Source organism: Heloderma suspectum, chromosome 2 (assembly GCF_057233095.1).
Source record: "Heloderma suspectum isolate Gila_16-S chromosome 2, 16-S_ref, whole genome shotgun sequence".
NCBI classification, from domain to species: domain Eukaryota; kingdom Metazoa; phylum Chordata; class Lepidosauria; order Squamata; family Helodermatidae; genus Heloderma; species Heloderma suspectum.
In genome coordinates, this window is record NC_139459.1 from 297,667,470 (window position 1) to 297,688,447 (window position 20,978).

The 20,978-nt window shown below is 43.8% G+C and overlaps 1 protein-coding gene across 1 annotated transcript in view; it reads left to right on the top strand.

Moving 5' to 3' along the window:
- The first annotated feature begins 1,326 nt into the window (after positions 1 to 1,326).
- The window catches only part of CACNA2D3 (calcium voltage-gated channel auxiliary subunit alpha2delta 3), an 821,063-nt gene continuing 801,411 nt past the window's right edge, over positions 1,327 to 20,978 (top strand). Inside the window, exons 1-2 of the mRNA XM_084829826.1 lie at positions 1,327 to 1,445; positions 1,979 to 2,060. Coding sequence (XP_084685952.1) covers positions 1,327 to 1,445; positions 1,979 to 2,060 — 201 coding nt within the window. The remainder of the gene's footprint in view (positions 1,446 to 1,978; positions 2,061 to 20,978) is intronic.

Genomic DNA, 20,978 nt, shown 5'->3' on the forward strand with positions numbered 1-20,978 from the left:
GCCTTCCCAGTTCACCCCCCCGCCCCCCGCCGCCGCGCCGCGCCGCCTTCCCGTCCCGATCTCCCGCTCGGATCTTGCCTCGCCGCAGCCAACGCTCAGGCACAGGAGCGAAGAGAGCCGTCGACACCACCATGCCTGCCCGGCTGTTCAAGGACACGGGGAGCGAGGCGAGGAGGGCGGCGAGGAGGAGGCCACGCCGGCCGGCGGCGGGGCTGCCCTGAAGGCCGAGCGGGAGGGGAGCGCAGGTTGGCTTCGCGCGATGCAGGCGCGCGGGGCGGCAGGGAGCGACCTTGCGTGCCTCGCTCGCCTCCCCCCCCGCCTCCCGCGCTGCGACTTGGGAGCTCTCCGGGTGGGAGAGGTTAAGCGAGCCGCTCGTCCCTCCGTCTCCGGCGCTGCGTCCACAGCTGTTCGTCACGCAGCAGCGCCCTGCCTGAATTGCCCGGCGGTCGCGAGAGGGGCAGCTGCGGCGGCGGCGGCGCCTGCTTTGCCTTTGCCGAGCAGCCTCGAGCCGACCTCCACGCAGGTCGCTGGGCCGCTGCCAGCCGGCGCGCGCGCCTTCTCCGGACTTGCTCCGCTCCCGCCGGCTCGGAGACACCTTTGCCCTTTGATCCGTCTCCTTCTTCCTCCCGCCCCCCTTCTGTTGCCTGACTGACGGCGCGCGCCACCTCCTTAAAAGGCCGCCGCCGCCGCCCCTCCAGTGCGCTAACAGCGCGGGCTTGAGTTGGGGTGAGGCTGTGCTGGAGCTTCTCCGCGGTGAATGAATAAGCGCGCGCGCGCTCTCTCTCTCGCGCTCTCCCACAGACTCACACACACACGCACAGAGGCGCACGCACGCACGCGCTTTACAAAAAGGGGGACCTCCAGGCGGCTTTGCGTTTGGGGCAAGTGACTGGCAGGACGAGCTGCAGAGCGGGCAGCGCTCTCCCCTGCCCCCTCTCTCCCTCTCCCCCCTGGCGCCAAGACGCCCCATGCCGCGTCGCCCCTCCAGGGCACCGGGGAGCAGAGCGAGGTCACGGAAGTAACTCCGGCGGCGCGGCGCTTCCTGCGGAGTTGAGTTGCTGTCGCCCAAGTGGAGAGCGGCGAGCGAGTGGCGCGGGCTGCAGTGGTGGCGCCGCTTGGCTGTTACCAAGGACACCGGAGTTTTCAGGGCAGCCGAGCCTCCTCGCTCCGCATCCAGGGAAACCGGGCCGTCGCTAGCCGGGGATGGAGCGGTGACTTCCTTCCCTGCGCCTCGCTGTGCTCGGGTCTCTCTGCCACGCGAGCCCCCCTCGAGCCGCCGAGATCTCAGCCCCGCTGCCGACCCCGCCGCCGGCGAGGAACGGAACCATGCCAGGGCTCGGGCGCCTGCTGCGGGCTTTCGTCGGCTTGCTCGCCCTCCTCTGGGCGGCACTTAGCATCAGCCTGGTCGACGTGGTCGGCTCGGAGCAGCAGATCCCCTTGTCGGTGTAAGTGTCGCAGGCGGTGGCGTGGAAGAGCCACGCTGGGAACGGGGCAGATGGTTTGGGTGGCGAAGAATCCCTGCCTGTTGGGTTCGAAATCCCTTTCTGAACAGAGTGGCCGCTTTGAACTCTGGGGGTGGGGGTCTTGAATTGGCGCGGGAGCGGGGCGAGCGATACGCTGAGATATTCATCCCCCCCCCCCCCCGCGTTTCTATGCATGAACTTTTGGCTGCTGCACGAACACGCTCGAATCGCTCCTCTTAGGTGTTCAGGTACGGTGATCTTGCAAAAACGGTCTCTTGATAATGCCGTCGCTATCTATGGTAAAGTTTATCTTCAGCAAGTTTGACAAAAGAGGCCTCCTCGTCTTCCCTAGTGATTTTGCACCTTTGCCGTTTTAAGACCTACACATCTTTGCAAATGTTTTGGAAGTTAGCAGTGCGCACTGTAGTGTTATGGGTGGTGGGTGTCATTTACAGCAATGTGTTATTACATCCCACCTTCTCTCTCTAATGTTTTTCCCCCCTCCCACTTCACAGTGTGAAACTCTGGGCCTCTGCTTTCGGTGGAGAAATCAGATCCATCGCAGCTAAATACTCAGGTTCCCAACTTCTGCAGAAGGTAAGGATCCTTTCCAGATGTATCACATGGAATGATGGGTTCAGTGTCGTGCTGAAAATGGAAGAAGATTTGGTATCCTAAACAAACCTGAACATCATCTCTCTGTCAAAAGGATTTTCTCTGCTCCCCCTCCCCTCCCCTCCCCACCCCACCCCACCCCACCACACTTTTAACTGCCTGCTGCCTCTTTACACACTGCAGAGACCATAGACTTCACCATGAACGGGTTATTTTTAGATTACACTCCTTTCTAAATACAGCCCACCCAGATGACTTTAGCTGTCTAGGGTGAAGCTGTTTAGAACGTGGCTGGCTTTTGTTTTGCTTCCTAGGCAGGGATTGTGTTAGCACCAGCTTGTCTCTATACACACACACTCTCACACATGCATTCATGCGCACACACAAAGTTCATTGAACAGGTAGAAAAAGTGGGCAATTTTTATGTTGCTTTCTCCAGCTGTACTTCATTGCAATCCTGCTCCCCCCCCCACACACACTCTTGTTTGTCATCTCTGCAGGGTTTTTTTTTTTACAATCCTATTATTCCTCCAATCATCTCAGGCCAGTGCTGGGATGTATTACATCATTACAGATAAGGGGAATGAATGTGGTTATCTTCCTGCTCAGCTGCACAGCTGGGTAATAAGCTTGTGAAGTAGTGCAAAAACTTGAGAAATTGGGCCATAGTTCTGAAGAGTAATGAGAATGGAGAATGGATTATTAGACCTTTTATCAGAGCCTGCATCTGATCTCATTTAAACATGCAACTTTATACTGAAATTTCACATTCGATTAACCTGCGTTTAAATATAGCTGTTGATGAATGTAAAATAAATGAAAAATCCAGGGCAGTGGTAAGTTCAAAAGGGCTTCAGGATTGCGTTTCTGTGTGATTTGAAAACATGAACCTCAAAAGTGAAATTCAAATATCCAGCTGCAGTTTTCAGAGCTGGGGTTGAAATGACTCAGTTGACCAAGGTAAACTTTAAAAGATTTTTTTAAAGGAATTTGCTATAAACTAACCATGTGCTATATATTTTACATAGTCAGGGTTTATGCCATCCATATTAGTGAATTGAAGCAGCTTGGTATTCATGAGAAATTAGGTGATGTGCTTATATATTGCAATGGTAAGGCAAAGAACAAACTTTTATGCTTCACTAATTGTGGTTAGTGCAGTAAACCTAATGATGATGAAAGAAACATAACAATGGAGCAGAAAGTCCCCTGGTTCTTCTCAATATTGTTTAGTACTAACAAATGGAGATTTCTTAAAGTATAATGGTTATGGCAACATATATTTTTGGGTTTGTTAATACGACCAAGATAATTTAAAAATATTCTCAAATAATTTTAAGATTTTTCGTAAACTCCCATGGAATGCTCTGCATTTACTCTGGTCTTAAATAATATCTACTTCACAGTAAGAATGTTTCTTTACATGCTGTGAAAAGACATCCCTTCTAAACTACATAACATATTAAAAAAATATAGGGGGTTGTGACAGATTTCTAAATCACAGCATATTCTGGGTATTTCATACAGAAGTCTCAATATCCTTAAAATGTACTCTTTCAAAGCAGATGTTATCAAATAAATACAGTCTATAATTAATGTTGGAATTCCCCCTTGATTTAGACTCCTTGCACAAAAAGTGATTTCTTACCATTTTAACCACTGAATATTCATTTTCCAAATGTTTCACAGCAAAATAAGGACACACAAAGTTCCCAAATGTATCCTTTGTACTAACTGTTTCTGTTCACATTAGAGCCTTCTGAAATAAAGAATCTTATCTGAAGTAGTAAGGTTTTTCCCTATTGGTTGCCATATTGCAGTGTCAATAATCGGAAGCTACTACAGTGCTCATTTTACATTCTCTTCATCATCTTTCAGTTGCACAAGCAGTCCTGTGTTTCTCTTTCTGCAGCTTGACAATTGTGTTTAATTCCCATCTGGAGGGCTTTGTTTTTGGTATTCCCTAACGAAATGAGACAGGAAATACAAATGCTGATATGATGTGCATTTCAGGTTGTATTGCTGATCATGTCTTTATGCTGCCTTGATATTTTGGTGGCTTTAGGTTTTAGGGGATTTGGAGTGTGTTTTAGTTTTATTTTAATTTCAGCTTGTTGTCTGCATTGTAAGATATGCATTTATCTGAGGCTGAAGAACTATAATAGCAGGTTCCTCTTACAAGTGCTAGTCTTTGTAATAGTTTGTACTTTTAACGTTGCTGAGATAAATACATACCTGATGTTTTCAGATGTATCAAAGTTGGGAGTTTCAAAGCATAAAAAAATACAAATCATCCCACTGGAATGGTAGTAGCCTGAACAGTTAGGGAGATGACATCATTGCACCATCTCAGACATAAAATTCTTTCCTAGTGTCTGGCTTTGTGGAATCCATTTGGATTTTGAAATTGTTGTTAGTTAACCCAAGCGCTACTTTATTCACCTCACCTCCCCCGTTGTGTCTCTGTGAATAAAATGGTACTAATGATGATAGTAGAAATGCGTCGCACTCAGGTGCCATTGAAAGATAAAAATGATTAAGGTGATACCCCTGGTCACGCAATACGATTTTCAAGGTAACAAAGTAATCAAAGTGCTACATAAGCGTACATTATACATATGCTTATATATGTATGTAGTGCGGACAGAATCTGTTTTTGTGTTCCTTTTGCAAAATGCAGAAAGTGCCTCTGTGGGATCAAAATGTAAATATAGTCTATTTTCAATACCAGCTATCCTATTGTATGTTTGGTTTCACTAGATGATTTGCATTTCGTTTATTTCTCAAAACAAAACTATAGGAATCTATTATATTAGATAGTGACACGAGAGGTAGCCATTACTCTGCAGTACTGTAGCCAGCACAGGTAGTAGAGTAGAAGCAATGCAGAGTACTCATGGTAAGACACCTTACCTATTTATCACTCTATGCTGGAGTAACCTGTATAGAAACTGACACATATCTTTTGGACTGATAGGGCGTTAATACCCCAATCCTACAAATACTTATTTGAAAGTAAGACTCATTGATATCAGTAGATTTTACTTCTGTGACAATGTGCTTAAGATCAAAGACTAGGCTGAACTATATTGCAGGCAGAAGATGCAGTCCCCAAAGCGCTCTGGATCAATGCCACAAACCCCACTTATGTCAGTCTGTGATGTGATAATGGGCTCGTTCGTGTACAGGGTTATACTAGTCTGCACTCATATTGTTCTCAGTATAGCCTAAGTATGTTGCTATTACACCGCCCCCTCCCCCGGTCTGCCCCCACCATGCAAAGGCCGTTTGGTCCCTATTTTTCTTCTTCTCAGCAGTGCCTTTTGATGAAACCCCAAAGTATTCATAATATGCTTCAACTTCAGTCGCATAATTCTAGGGGGTTGCTTTTGAACAAATAAGTACTTTCTCATTTATAAAAAGAGCAGTTGAGTGTGTGCGTGTCTTTATTTTCCTTTTAGGGAATCAGTGCTGTTCTGCCTGCAGTATGGCAGTGAGGGAAAATGCAACAGTGTTTCTGTGATATGGCTAATTTTCCAGTTCCGATTCCAGTTGTCATGTAGATTTGGTACCATAAAGGGAATTGTCTACATGCTTCTGCAGTGGGATGCATGCTCTTCGCTCACAAACACTGCGGGTGTTCTTAGCTTTGGTTCCAAATGTATGCAACGCTTCCATTTGAAATGATGTTTAAAGGAATAGTTTGTGAACAATCATGATTTTATGTGTACTCTGGAGAGGTATTCCTTTCGTTTTCTAGATTGGCATACCTTAAAGAGCCGTATTTCTAGATTGGCATACCTTAAAGAGCCGTATTTCTAGACTGGCATACCTTAAAGAGCTGTATTTTCCAAATATTATGCATAATTCACCGAGCAGTCCCATTAATTTCAGTTGCCCTTACACCCACTGGTAAACTTCCAAGAGAACTGTGCTCACTGTGGATGCTGATGATTTGAATGACAATAACCCTCAATTACAATACTTCAATATAATAGGTGGTGTTCTCACATCCCAGATTAAAGGCAGAATTGACAGGCATGGGAGGCAGCTATTTTGCCCACAGTGGGCCAGGGCTGAATACTGAAAGCTAACTGTTTGCGTTCTAGAGTTTTATCATCATTGAAGTTACTAGTATACAATAATTGCTTTTATTGGGTATAGCAGGCTATTCATATGGTTGCTGTAAAATTTAGGCAGAAACGCGAATCCTGCACCTTTTTTAACTTTAAAAATAATTTAAAAGGAATGGGAAGATACTTCATACACTAAATATTTCTTTAATTAGAAAGCCTGTTTACTTGCATGCTAGTTGTAGACTTTTTTTAAACATACATGCACAACCCTTGTGTTCTGATGGCACATTTCTTGGGCCTGAATTAGAAATCCCCATCCCTGCCCTATTTTTAAAAATTAATGTTTATTAGCTGTGGAATGGGTGTAGCTAGTACCTTTAATAGAAGAACTTACTACTTCAGAGAAGATATATTGAAGTATGACATCCATTTCAGATCATGGGCCAATATTTCAACAGTCGTATTGGTTAATAATGTGCATAATTTGTATTTGCTTTTCTTTTGTGATTGTGCATGAAGAGCTTCATGTTTTTTTCTGAGGTAATTCTGAGTCTTTCTTATGTGCATTGTTAGCCTTAACCTAGGTCTGCACTGCAGGTGTCATTTTGGTGCAGGCATTGGCGTATGTTGCTGACAATGCGTTTATTCTTGGTCATCTGCTACGTCCAGGGCTGTATAAGCACAACTGAATCCACATGCATAGAATCCTTCTGAGGTAACTGGGTTATTCCTAGGGATGCATAGGGCAAAATCTATCATTGGCCTAGGTCCTCTTCCTTAAACAGAAATCCAGGTGAGAACTATATATTCACAGGGAATTATTATGTTCCCAGAATGGGGAAGGCTGTAATAAGCATGAAAGTTGTGATGAGGCTGGAGCCAGAAACAAAGGAAGTCTGTTGAGGAATTATTTTATTTACTTACTTACTTACAATATTTATTTATTTATTTATTTATTTATTCATTCATTCATTCATTCATTCACAATATTTATCCATAAAGTGTGTCACCCATCAAGGAGCTGAAGGAAGTAGTGAGGTTGTAATGAAGCTCAGATGGCATTTTAGTTAAAATGTGCCAAAATATGTGTTTGTGTGTGTGTGTGTGTGTGTGTGTGGAAAAGGTTTTTAAAAGGATGGCATTCTTAATGGGCAGTCCCTGTGGTTTGGGATGGTGGTGGGAAATAATACCTGGTAACTTAGCAACAATGGGGAGGAAGTTTAAGGGGAAGTAAAACAAAACTATACATGTAAAAAGGGAGGAAATGAGTTGGCTGGCTAGAAGGAGAATGAGCACATAAATGTCTGGAAAAAAAAAGAGGCAGGACTCAAACCAAGAAGTGATGGAAGGAAAGATTATTGGGATAGTTCAATTCTGGGTGCTCACCTCACAACAAAAAGATTAAAAACCCTGTTGAGGAGATATGGAAAATCCCCCCATAAATGTCACAAGATGATCAACTGGTTGCTTCTCCGAAGAAAGTGGAGGACCCGATGTGGAAAGTGGCATCATCCAAGGGTGTGGTGAAGATCGGCGATATCACCTCATCCCGTGGGTGAAGTCTTGCCTGGTGGTGGTGGTGGGAAGCCCTGTTGTGATGGAGGGAGGGAGACTGATCTGGGAGCAAATGTCTTCCTAAGCAGAGAGCTCAGGTTCTGCAGATTTGATGTGAAAAGTTTTATTTATCCATTCAGGTCTGACCTCCACTTAGTTTGGCGCATTTTATTGATGTAAGGTAGACTGGCTAATAAAATAGTCATGCAACACTGTACTGTGAATTCTGTCGTGTGCTTTTTACAGCCCAATTTTATGCAAATCAAGTGCACCTAACCTAAAACCAGTGAAATAACTGGTTTTAAGCATGTTGAACTCTGCCTAGGATTTCAGCCTTGTTCTCCAAGTCCAGTTCTTTGATCATTTGGGCTTTGTTTTATTGTTTGCTTCTCTCTCAATGCCAGTGTTTAACCTAGGACAACAGTGATAACTGTATAGGCATGGAGGATGGTATTGGCATTTAGAGGTAATCTTTGGAGGGCATTTGGGGTGAATGAGGGAATACAAACGGCTTAATGGTTCTCCTGTGTGAGTTTTTAGAGTGAGCATCATGTTCTTGTTGCAACCCGCTCTTCAGCATTTTGTGTTCTAAACTCTTCTTCTTTTTGGAATCCAAGAGTTGAGAAGTAGGAGTTCAATTTTGCAATAACTGTGTGTTTTAGATGGGTGGTGGGGCGGGGGGGGGGAGATTTCAAGCTTGACGGATTTATTTTGTTTTTCCCTAGTGATCTATCAGCTGGAGCCAAGTACAAAATAGTAGTTTAGAAAGGGGGGCAGACATACACTTAGAATTAAAGATCAGGGCACGTCTGAGTGCATTTGTTTTCAGCTCCAGAACTGAGATCATAGCGTTTTTCACAAAAATCCACCTCTGGCTTTCTTGTTTTCAGCAGCCTCATTTTGGGGGTGGAGCTGTTGCTATTGTTAAACAATTGGAAGCCAGAAATCCTTGGTGATCTACTGCAAATCACCCAGAGATCTACCTAGAGCTTCCAATCTACCTTCTGCCCACCCCTGCTTTAAATCAATTAATATTCATCTAGTGCATCTGATTCAGGCAGTACATCTATCTTTAGTTTTAAAACACATAATGGTTACTTAAATTCTTCAAATTTTCATTTTATATTGATCTAGAAAAACATAGCCCAATCATCTTGACATTAATTGCTTTTCTTTCCCCTTTTCTATGCTTGCTCTTTTAAAAAAGAAGCCTTTAATGTTTTCTCCTCCTCCTCAAGCGACTGCAGTTAATACTGTCATTATTGGGGGATGGGTCAGTAAGATTATGAGAGTTCCTACAAATTAAGGGGTAACATGAATGGCAGGTCTTGTTGAACAGTAGCTTTATTTTTATGATAGTTTTGGTTCACAGTTTCAAGCCTTTGCCATAGCAATCTTGAAGCTGAAGTTAATAATGTTAGGAAAATATTGTTGTCATTAAAAAAAAAACGTACATGCATAATTAGTGTTAATCGCTCTAATGCCAGTGCTTAAATCCAAATTATAAATAGTTTAGAACTTTGGGCTCGGCAAAATCATTGTTGGATTACTATTCAGCTAACTTTAAAATCATTACCAAATGACACAAAGATATATGCAAGGATGTAGAATCATGTCTATCCCAGTTTTGACCTTTTAAAAAGTTAGCTTTTTTCCCTTCATGTGCAATTTAATATGCTAGCTCCTTTAAATCTTTGCATGTACTGAAGGAGCTTGGGCTAGGTTCCAAAGAGCTGTTTTGGACTCACACAAGGCTTGGGGCCTGCCCAGTGGAAAAAAATTGACTTTCTTTTCCCTTTGAACAGCAAACTGACTCCTGTGCCTTATTACGTACTCCTTTTGAACCTTCTACCATTTTCAAAAGTATTTGCCAGGTGGAATTAAAGATTGTCTTGCCTGAAATTTGTAAGTGAGCACCAAGTCCTCAAGGTAAGGGTACCCATTTAGTGACTTTTACTGAAGTCTGCATTGTAATTTATTAATTAATTTGCTCTGAATATTTATTAATCATAACCAATTTACCATTCCTACTACATTTACATCTATAGAGCCTACAGTGCTTCTATTCAGGGTTCCTAATTTCTGCACATCAATCTGTGCGAGGTTTCTTCAGTGTTCAGGTTCCAAAGAACAAATATATTACCCTTATGTATGCCCCAATTTCTGTTAAGTAAACAGGTTTTTCACAACTCCAAGTGGCTGTTTATTTAGCTAACCTTGCCTGACTTTTGAGATCCTTTGTGTAATTGTCTTGTGCAGGGATTGCAGTGACCCCAGGTTTATGTATTGACCCTTTCCATTAGGCAGAATGCAGCTGCCTCAGGTAGCTGATTCAAAGTGTTCAAAATTTAAGGGTGCAATCCTATGACTGCTAGTCAGCGGCTAGATGGCCAGAGGATATGTTGGTTCCCAGGAACCGATCTTGAAGCCCGCACTTTGAGGTCAGTTCCCTGAGAACCAACCTCCACCCCCTCCTGTGCTGCTTTATAGACAGCATGGATTGGCCCCGTGCTCTGTACTCATAGGAACAGCATGGAGCAGTGAAAACGGGTGTTCCTGGGGGGCAGGCTGGGTGGAAGTGCCTTTCTGACGCTTCCTATGTGTTGTCTGGCCTCCACCCCCCTCTGTTCTGACTTCCAGCGGCTAGATAGCTGAAATCACGAATGCAGATTGGCTGAAGTACAGAGGAGAAGATTCCTTCTGCACTACTTCTGCCCTGCATTGGATAGGCGGTCGCCCCAAGTTTGGAGGCAGCCACCTATCCCAATAGGATTGTGCACTAAATTACTATTGCTGTATTTTTACTACCTGGAAGGGTGAGCTAAGCTTGTGGGATTTTCTGCCTCAGGTGCCAAAATAACTTGATTGCCCTTGGGTATTATACATCTTGACTTGGGGTGAGGCATTTTGCCTCAGGCATCAAAATGTCTTGGGCTAGCCATGGCCCTTTCTATATGGAATGCTTTTGGCACTTTTCTACATGGATATACTTGTACAGTTTCCTCTAACCGTAACATATTTGTTTTGCCTCTTTGACTCACCAGTTATTTTCCCTTGGCCAACACCACTAATCTCTATATAGGCCTCATTCATTCATTCATTACATTTATATCCTGTTTTTCTTCCATCAAGGAACAATATAACATGCATGGGGTACCCAGGTGGTCTCCCATCTGGGCACTGATGAGACCCAGAGCTGTGTTGCGTCAGAAAAGTGGCTACATCATGTGCCCTTAGACCTGTGACCTTAAACATCTACCTGTCAGCAGACTAAAGAACATACATGTTTTTCATATAATGAAAAAACCTTAAACATCTACCTGTCAGCAGAATAAAGAACATACATGTTTTTCATATAATGCTCAGATTTCAGCTGTTCATAGAATCATAGAATAGTAGGGTTGGAAGGGGCCTACAAGGCCATCAAGTCCAACCCCCTGCTCAATGCAGGAATCCAAGTCAGAGCATCCCCGACAAATGGCTGTCCAGCCTCGTCTTGAAGGCCTCCAGTGTGGGAGAGCCCACCAGCTCCCCAGGTAATTGGTTCCATTGTCGTATTGCTCTGACACTCAGGAAGTTTTTCCTGATGTTCAGCCGGAATCTGGCTTCCTGTAACTTGAGCCCATTATTCTGTGTCCTGCACTCTGGGATGATCAAGAAGAGATCCTGGCCTTCTTCTCTGTGACAACCTTTCAAGTTCTTGAAGAGTGCTATCATATCTCCCTTCAGTCTTCTCTTCTCAAGGCTAAACATGCCCAGTTCTTTCAGTCTCTCTTCATAGGGCTTTGTTTCCAGTCCCCTGATCATCTTTGTTGCCCTCCACTGAACCCTCTCCAGTTTGTCTGCATCCTTCTTAAAGTGTGGTGCCCAGAACTGGACACAGTACTCCAGATGAGGCCTAACCAGTGCTGAGTAGAGGGGAACTAGTACTTCCCGGGATTTGGAAGCGATGCTTCTATGAATGCAGCCCAAAATAGCATTTGCCTTTTTTGCAGCCACATCACATTGTTGGCTCATATTCAGCTTGTGATCGACAACAATTCCAAGATCCTTTTCGCTCGTAGTGTGGTTGAGCCACGTATCCCCCATCTTGTAACTGTGCATTTGGTTTCTTTTTCCTAGGTGCAGAACTTGGCATTTGTCCCTATTAAATGCCATTCTGTTGTTTTCTGCCCAGCGCTCCAGTCTATCCAGATCACTTTGAATTTTGTTTCTGTCTTCCAAAGTATTAGCTATCCCTCCCAATTTTGTGTCATCTGCAAATTTGATCAGCATTCCCTGCACCTCCTCCTCCAAGTCATTAATAAAAATGTTGAAGAGCACTGGGCCCAGGACTGAGCCCTGTGGTACCCCACTCGTTACCTCTCCCCAGCTTGAGAAGGTCCCATTGAGAAGCACTCTTTGAGTCCGATTCTGTAGCCAACTGTGGATCCACCGGATCGTTGTTTCATCTAGCCCACTTCGAGCTAGTTTGCTCATCAGGATATCATGGGACACTTTGTCGAAAGCTTTGCTGAAGTCGAGGTATATGATGTCTACAGCATTCCCACGGTCTACAAGGGAGGTTACTTGATCAAAAAATGAGATCAGATTTGTCTGGCAGGACTTGTTTTTGACAAATCCATGTTGGCTTCGAGTAATCACGGCATTGTTGTCAAGGTGCTCCCAGATGGATTGCTTTATGATCTGCTCCAGAATTTTCCCAGGGATTGATGTCAGACTGACTGGTCTGTAGTTCCCAGGTTCCTCCTTTTTACCCTTTTGGAAGATAGGGACAACGTTAGCCCTCCTCCAGTCATCTGGCACTTCCCCCGTCCTCCATGATTTCTCAAAGAGAATAGACAGCGGTTCTGAGAGTTCTTCTGCCAGTTTAGAGAGGTCTTCTTCAACCCTCATGACAGAGGGTTGGCTCTATACTTAGTCATACTTACGACTAGACCAATTGAAGTCAATCGTTAGTCAGGCCTGCTCTGAGTCCTATTGATTTCAGTGGGTCTGCTCTAAGTATGACTCCTCCTGGATCAAATGCAGACAAAAGAAAGTACTTCGTCATACCATGTAAGTTTGTGGAATGCCACAAGCTGTGGTATTGACTCTTAGGGTTGATTTAAAAGAGGATTAGACAAATTCATGGAGGATAAGGCTATCAGTGGTTATTGGTCATGATGGGTGTAGAGTTAGCTTAAGACAGAGGCCATTCAATAAGCTTTATGACAGAGTAAGAATTTCAGTCTGGGTTGCATTCAGACCCAAATACACTGACTCCCTACCTTGGGCAACTTTATGTAGAGGGAATTAATGCCTGCCGCCTTGTCATGTCTAGACTCTCAGCAGCCTTTCCCCTCTGCAAGGGTAAGGGACCTATTAAAATGGTCTTCCCCCAGAGGCTAATGGATTCTGATGGATTCCAGAGGGCTCTGGGGGATTTTCCTTCTCGTATGGTTGGTGCTCCTGTCCAAGTCCAGGTCACTCTGTGGAATGCAGAGATGACTCTGGCGGTTGACACGATCATGCCCAAGTGCCTTCTCCCTCTGAGCAGAGCCCGGCCAGCTCATTGGTATTCACCTGAGCTGAGGGCAATGAAGCAAGAGGGGAGATGGCTAGAATGCAGGTGGAGGAAAACTCATGCTGAGTCTGACCAAACACAGGTTAGAGCTCATTATCGAGCCTACTCTGTGGTGGTGAGCATGGCAAAGACACAGTTCTTTTCCACCAGCATTGCATCTTAGAGTCAGTCAGCAGAGCTTTTCTGAGTGGTTTGCGGCCTGTTACATTCTGGGCCAGGGAGAGAGACTGTGGAACCCTTAGTAGCATGCTGTGATGAGTTTGCACGACACTTTGAAGATAAAGTCACTCAGATTTGTCATGATTTGGACACCACGATTAATGCAGTTCCATTAGTAGAGGCATCCAAAGTGGTAATCAGGCCACTCCTGAAAAAGCGTAACCTGGACTAAGAGAACATTAACAACTATAGGCTGGTGGTCAACATCCCTTTCCTGGGCAAGGTGCTTGAGTGGGTGGTTGCATGACAACTCCAGGCACTCTTGAATGAAATGGATTATCTCGATTCATTCCAATCTGGCTTCAGGCCTGGTTTTGGAATGGAAACTGCCTTGGTCAACCTGTGGGATGACCTCTGCTGGGAGAGGGACAGGGGGAGTGTGACTCTGTTGATTCTCCTGAACCTCTCAGCGGCTTTCAATACCATCGGCTGTGGTATCCTTCTGGATGGGTTGTCTGGGTTGGGAGTTGGAGGCACTGCACTGCAATGGTTCTGCTCCTACTTGGTTGGCCGATTCCAGAAAGTGGTGCTTGGGGATTATTGCTCTGTGCCTTGGCAATTATGCCATGGGGTTCCACAGGGCTGTATTTTATCCCCTATGCTGTTCAATATCTAGATGAAACTGCTGGGGGAGGTTATCTGGAAGTCCGGGCTGAGTTGTCATCAATATGTGGATGACACCGAGCTCTACCTCTCTTTTTCATCAAACCAGGTGAGCAGTGGCTGTTCTGAATGAATGCCTGGGCACAGTAATGGACTGGATGAGGGCCATTACTCATCCAGTAATGATGATCAAGTAAACTGAGACTTGATCCAGACAAGACAGAGGTACTGTTAGTGGGTTGTTTGTCTGCCTGGCTAGTTGATGTTCCACCTGTTCTGGAGGGGGATGTACTCCTTGTAAAGGATCAGGTTCATAGTTTGGGGGTGCTCTTGGACCCAGAACGGTCACTTGAGGCACAGGTGAACTCAATGGCATGGAGCACTTTTAGAGAGCTTCAGCTATTGGGCGGTATAGAAATGGAATAAATAAATAAATAAACAAACAAATAAAATTTTATCAGCTTAGACTGATGTACCAACTATGCCCTTATCTGGACAGAAATAGCCTAGCTACAGTTACCCATGCTCTGATAACCTCTCATCTGGATTACTGCAATGCATTATACATGGGGCTGCCTTTGAAAACAGTCCAGAAGCTAGTCCAAAACAGGGTAGCAAGGTTGTTAACAGGGACTGGCCAACGAGATCACATTATACCAGTAATTTTCTAGCTGCACAGGCTGCCAGTCCATTTCCGTGCCCAATTCAAAGTGCTGGTATTAACATACAAAGCCCTAAAGGGCTTGAGGCCACATTATCTGAAGGATCGCCTTCTCCCATATGTGCCTGCCTGGACTCTAAGATCATCCTCAGCTGTCCTTCTCTGTGAGCCCCGCCAAAGGAGGTGAGGCAGGTGCCTACCAGGAAGTGGGCCTTTTCTCCTGTGGCACCCCGGCTGTGGAATGAGCTTCCTAGAGAGGTTTGCCTGGCACCTATGTTGTATGCCTTCTGGCACCAGGAGAAGACCTTTTTATTCTCCCAGTATTTTAGCATTTCAGTTTCCTAATCTTTTAGCTTTGGTGTTTTAAAACTGTATTTTAAATCTATGCATTGCTGCTTGTTTTATTCTGGTTGTACTGTTATACTGTGGTTTTAAGCTTTCATATTTTATAGTGTTGTGTGCTGTGCTTTGTGGTTTTAATTTTTGTGAACCGCCCAGAGAGCTCTAAGTGGCGTAGAAATAAATACATGAATAAATAAATGTACAGTACTGTGCAAAAGTCTTAGGCCACCATTAGATTTTTTGTTTTAGCAATGGTATAATGACCATATATAATTATTCCTCAGTCTCCTCATTAGAATACAACCAGAAAATGTAGGAAATTTGTATGCAGTATTCAACAATAGAAAAAAAAATCAGAAAAAACTGCTTCCATAGGCTAAAGTGGCAAGTATTTAGTGTGACCTCCCCTTACACTAGAGTAACAGCAGGCGCCTGGCCAGGAATGGTCTTCGTGGAAGGGTAGCAGCCAAGAAACCACTTTTGCGGAAGGGGAACAGGGTGAAAAGGCTAAGATACGCTAAAGCTCACAAAGATTGGAATGAAGATCAGTGGAAAAGAGTATTATGGAGTGATGAATCCAAGTCTGAAATTTTGGGGTCCAGTCGTCGACAATATGTGAGAAGAAGAGTTGGGGAGAGATGGATAAATGAGTGCTTGTGGCCTTCAGTGAAACATGGTGGAGGGTCTGTCCTGGTTTGGGGCTGCATTTCTGCCAGTGGTGTTGGCGATCTTGTCCATATTGATGGGATCATGAACGCTGAAAAGTACAGACAGGTTTTAATTCATCATGCCATTCCTTCTGGAAAGCCCCTGATTGGGAATGGTTTCATTTTTCAGCATGATAACGATCCCAAGCACACTGCTAATGCAGCAAAATCATATTTAGCGAGGAAAACAGCTGATAAAACACTGACAGTCATGGACTGGCCTCCACAGAGTCCAGACCTGAATATTATAGAGGTAGTATGGGATCACCTGGACAGAGAAATAAATAAAAGACAACCTACATCTAAGGAAGAACTCTGGGAAGTGCTGAAAGAAGCCTGGTATAATATACCAGAAGATTACTTCAGAAAACTTCAGGATAGTCTCCCCGAAAGAGTTCAAGATGTGCTTAGAGCCAAGGGAGGTCACACTAAATACTGGCTTTTGCCTGTACATATTTCCTGTATTTTCTGTTTGTATCTTAATACAGAGACCGGAAAATAATTATGGATGGTCATTAAAACTTTGCTAAAACAACATAGCTGGTGGTGGCCTAAGACTTTTGCACAGTACTTTATACTTCTGGAAACTCTATCCTTCCAAAGCTTTTGGAAAAGGCTGGACAGGCTCTGACAACTTCTGGGTGTTTTGTATCACCAAGAATTGACAGGTTCCAGTTATATCCCATCCCCAATTTTTGCAGTTTTTTTTCCTGTACACTTGTGCTTGTTCCCTAATATGTTTTCTAATATTTCTGATAATCAACCATGTATACTGTTTGTCTCAGTATAAAACTAATATATTTAATTTTCTGTTTAACTGAAAGAAAAATGTCATTTCAAGGCATTTGGTGCTTACTCACCTAAGCGTTGTCTCAGTCTGCTACTTTCACAGTATTTTGTATGCATGGGATGATCCCATTACTTTTATGATTAAAATGTGAAGTGGTCTGTCTTTGATATGTGATTTGATATGTGATGGAAATATGAGATGCCTTCAATTCATTTATAGCACATTCACATTATGTTTTCAATAATATCCTTTAAGATGGAGATTTAAAATAGACAATCCAAAGGGAAAACATTAGCTCCCTTGCTCTTTTCCAAGAGCTAATTTTCTCCTAGAAGTCATTATAGCTGGTTTGGTCTTCTTTCATTCTTTTGGGGTGTGGGGAAGATAACTTTTCAAGGTTATGAGATTTAGTCTCCAGAAATTCATTCTCTCTCTCTCTCTCTCTCTGTGTGTGTGTGTGTGTGCGCGCGTGTAAAAATAATCATTCTTTTCCCTAAGAAGTTTGTTCACATCAACATAATTAAACAGTGCAATTGAAAGATCAGCAGAAGCCATAAACACACCAGAAACATTACGCAAAGCAAAATCCTACTCTAAGGGCCTGGTCACAAGCATGCTAATCCACACTCAGTAGTTGAGTGTGGGTTGTTTTGAACTGTGGGTTGTTTGTTGAAACATGAGTTAACATGGTGTCTGATGTAGTCAGCCTTGTTAACCATGCAGTGTGGCTTTTTTTTTTTTAACAAGCCACCTTGAGAACCCATGGTTTATTGTTGGGTTGTTCAGAGTGGTTAACAAGCCACAATGCATAGTTAACAAGCTACCTGGCTGCGGTCAGACAACACAATAACACTCCCTGAGGAAAACGTGCTGTGTTCAGACAACACACTAACCCATGGTTCAGCAAACAACCCATGGTTCAAAACAACCCACATACAACCACTGAGTGTGGGTTAGCGTGCTGTGTGAATAGCCCCTAATACTAGAACCTGCTTGGGAAAAGAAATACAGCTTCCCCATTATATCATGAACATCCCTCATACTCAAGTCATTTCTTATTGGGATGGTCAACCTTCATCTGTGCTTGATCACTTCAGGCTGATGGTAAACAGTGCTTCCATGCAAGTTATTCTCACAGAAGAAACCACAAATAGATGCCACATTGCAAGACTGTTTCCATTTAAACCAAGCAATTGCTAATCAATACTCAATGGGTATTACACTGCAAATTTCAACTGGTTTAATAGTTATTTTCTGTCTAGACTATCTTTGAATATCTCTAGCCTTTTCAGACATTATATGTCTAAAGGACTACCTCCTCCACTATGAGCCTGCCCATACATGAAAATGGTCAACAGAGGCCCCTTTTAGGGTGGCCAGGTGAAAAATGAGGACAGGGCTCTTGCACCTTTAATAGTTGTGCAGAAGAGGTTTGTGTGACAATTCTCTCTTCTACACATGTATTAAAGGTGCAGGTCCCATCCTCTTGGTCAGCCACCTTAGCCCTCTTGTGTGTCCCAAACTCACATTTGACTGGGATGAGGGAAAGAGCTTTATTTCTGTAGCTTTGCCTAGACTCTGGAATTCTCTGCCTAGGGAGGTCTGCTTCACCGCTTCCCTGGTGGGCTTCTGCCACACCATGAATACCTGCCATACCATGAGTAGGAAGGCTTTGGGCCTCTAGCAGCTTCACTGATTCTTGCCTGGACTTTCTCTATTGACTCTACAGGGTGTTTTTAGCCATAGCTCAGTGGTAGAGCACCTGCTTTGCATGCAGAAGGTCCTAGGTTTGACCCCTGGCATCTCCAGGTAGGGCAGGAAAATCTCCTCCCTGAAACCCTGGATTGCTACCACCAGTCAGTGTTGACAGTACCGGGCTAGTTGGACCAATGGTCTCATTCAGTATAAGGCAGCTTTCAGTGTTCCTATGAGATGACACTGTACTAATATTAGTGTGCTGAAGCAGCTAGTGGAATAATTATTGCATGCTGCCTGTGACCATGTTTTAAATGGTTATTTTTATGTTTGGACTATTTTAGTTGGGGCTGAGCTGAAACCTCCAAGGTTTTGACTCTGTTTTGAGAGACAGAAGGTTTCAACTGGGATAGAGGGGGGTGAATCTATTTCAACAAGTTTCATGGGCACTTCCTGTTGGCACCATGTCGGCCGTTTCTCCATTTTATCGCTTTTTTTCTTCCAGCTGCTGTCTGTAGTGGTGGTGCAGTCAGCGGTGGCTGGCTACCCATGCCCCTGGAATGACACAACATTTTGATAGTGCATCATTCCAGGGACATTCCAAGGGGGAACAATGGCAGCCAGCAGGCACTTGCTACAGCAAGGAGCTTTGCTGCACCACCACAAGTGTACGAAAAACTAAAATAGAAAAAAAAGAAAAAGAACAAAAAGAGAAACTGCTGACACTGCTCCTCCGCTAACAGTGAGCACTCCCCAAAACTCTTAGAAAAAGATTAACTCCCCCAAATAGTCAAAATCCCCCCCTTTTTTGCCATGTGTGAAATGGGGGTGAATCTGGGATGAGGAGGGTGGTTTTGGAATAGCCCTCTGTGATGTTTTGACGTTCCCATGCCTTACTGTAACTTGGACTGCAACTTCGCCTAAGCACATGCAACTGAAATAAATGCGCTGTTCACCCCTGCCTCCATTTCTATTCCTTTCCTCTGTTTCTGCTTTGTCGAATTTTAGATTGCAAGCTCCTCGTGCAGAGACCTGTTCTCTTCTGCTCTGTAAAGCGCTGTGCTATATAAATGGCACTATAGGAATAATGACTAATAATAAACATAATAAAGGGTAAAAGTCATTTGAAAAATATATATGATGCGATCTGCAAAAACACATGGGCTGCCACAGCCAATATAATTTAATGGCAGTGTGGGCAAATGAGACTGAGGACAATAACAGCAAAGAAGAAAATGGCACACACAAGAACAGCAGCGTGTAACACCACCATGCTCACCATGAGTGCCAGAAACTGCAGCTGAAAACAGGAGGTGCTTTTCAGCACTTCCTCAAATGAATAGAAAGCAAGGTGAATTGTTTGAGATCAAGCGTAGTTCAAACTGGTGCGTAATAATCACATGCAGGTAATAATACTACCAGTAGTAATAATACTTTTAGCTTCGTAATTAATATGATTCGGTTCATAATAGCATGCAGCATTTGTACAAGCAGACTTCTTAATGTTAAGAGTGAATGGGTACAATGTGTTTTCACTTTTGTTGTAGCATTTAAAACCACCGTAGAAGAATAAAGAGCCTCCAATTGTTTTTCTGCCAAGCCCTCCTGTACTTAACAGAGATTCACAGATATTGTCCCTTCAGAAAGTGGATGCAGAGCTAGCTCAGTTGCTGTCACAGTGCAACCATAATTATGATTTCCCTTGTCATGCTCTTGACCTCGGGAAGTGCAGAATGTCAGGTGGTTACTAAGCCCCCATCCACTACATCCCAGCACATAATGCTGTTACTAATCTAATGAGCTGGTCTGGGCATACGATTCTCAAAAGGCTTGTGTGCATTCATCCCTTTGATGTGGTGGTTTAGGGCATTTTGAACCACATTGCTAATACTTTTGAGCTGAGCTCAGAGGTGAGCATGTTTATATCTATATCTCCTAGACAGAGGATCCTCCCCGCTCCTTCGAACACATTTATAGTAAGTTTCCTTTGGGTTGCAAAGCTTACAAACAGGGCTGGTAAGCTCTTTTGGCTATGATAAACCCACGATGGAATGATGAAAAGACAAGCTTCACAGGTTTACTTAAAAGTGTTTGCAAGCAGTGGCTTGTGTATCTCCTTATCAGTTGTCTTTTAGAATGTCTAAATAGATTATTTTTTATTGATGTTTATAGAATTTCCTGATGCTGGATTCAGATATGCTGATTAGAATCTACATTGGAAGGCACAACCGGTAATGCCACTGGATGTATGATACACTGACTGAATCTTTTTCCAGTGCCTTGAAGCATTTTTTTAAAAAATCACTTCCTTTTGACAGTTGGATTTCAAAACATACTACTGAAATACCACAGGAGAAGGAAACAGATCATTTAGTTCTCTGTCCATAGGAAATTTGCTTGGTGGTGCAAATTTCAGTCTCTGTGAGACTGCAGATGTTGTCCTGAGGGGACAACATCTGAGGGGGTAGAGACTTTCCACCTCCAAGAAAAGTAATCAGTCTTAGCTAAACCATTCCCACCCTTCTCAAAATTCTTCTGATGTTTCTCTTGAGAAGCTTCAACATTTTGCTTTAGGTGAAATTTGATGACAACTCTGGTCCCAGATCTCATTCACTCTGCCCGCTTTCTTCACCAAGCGTAGATTCCAATAGGGATGTGTGGAACCACGCTTTGGAAAAGTATTATTA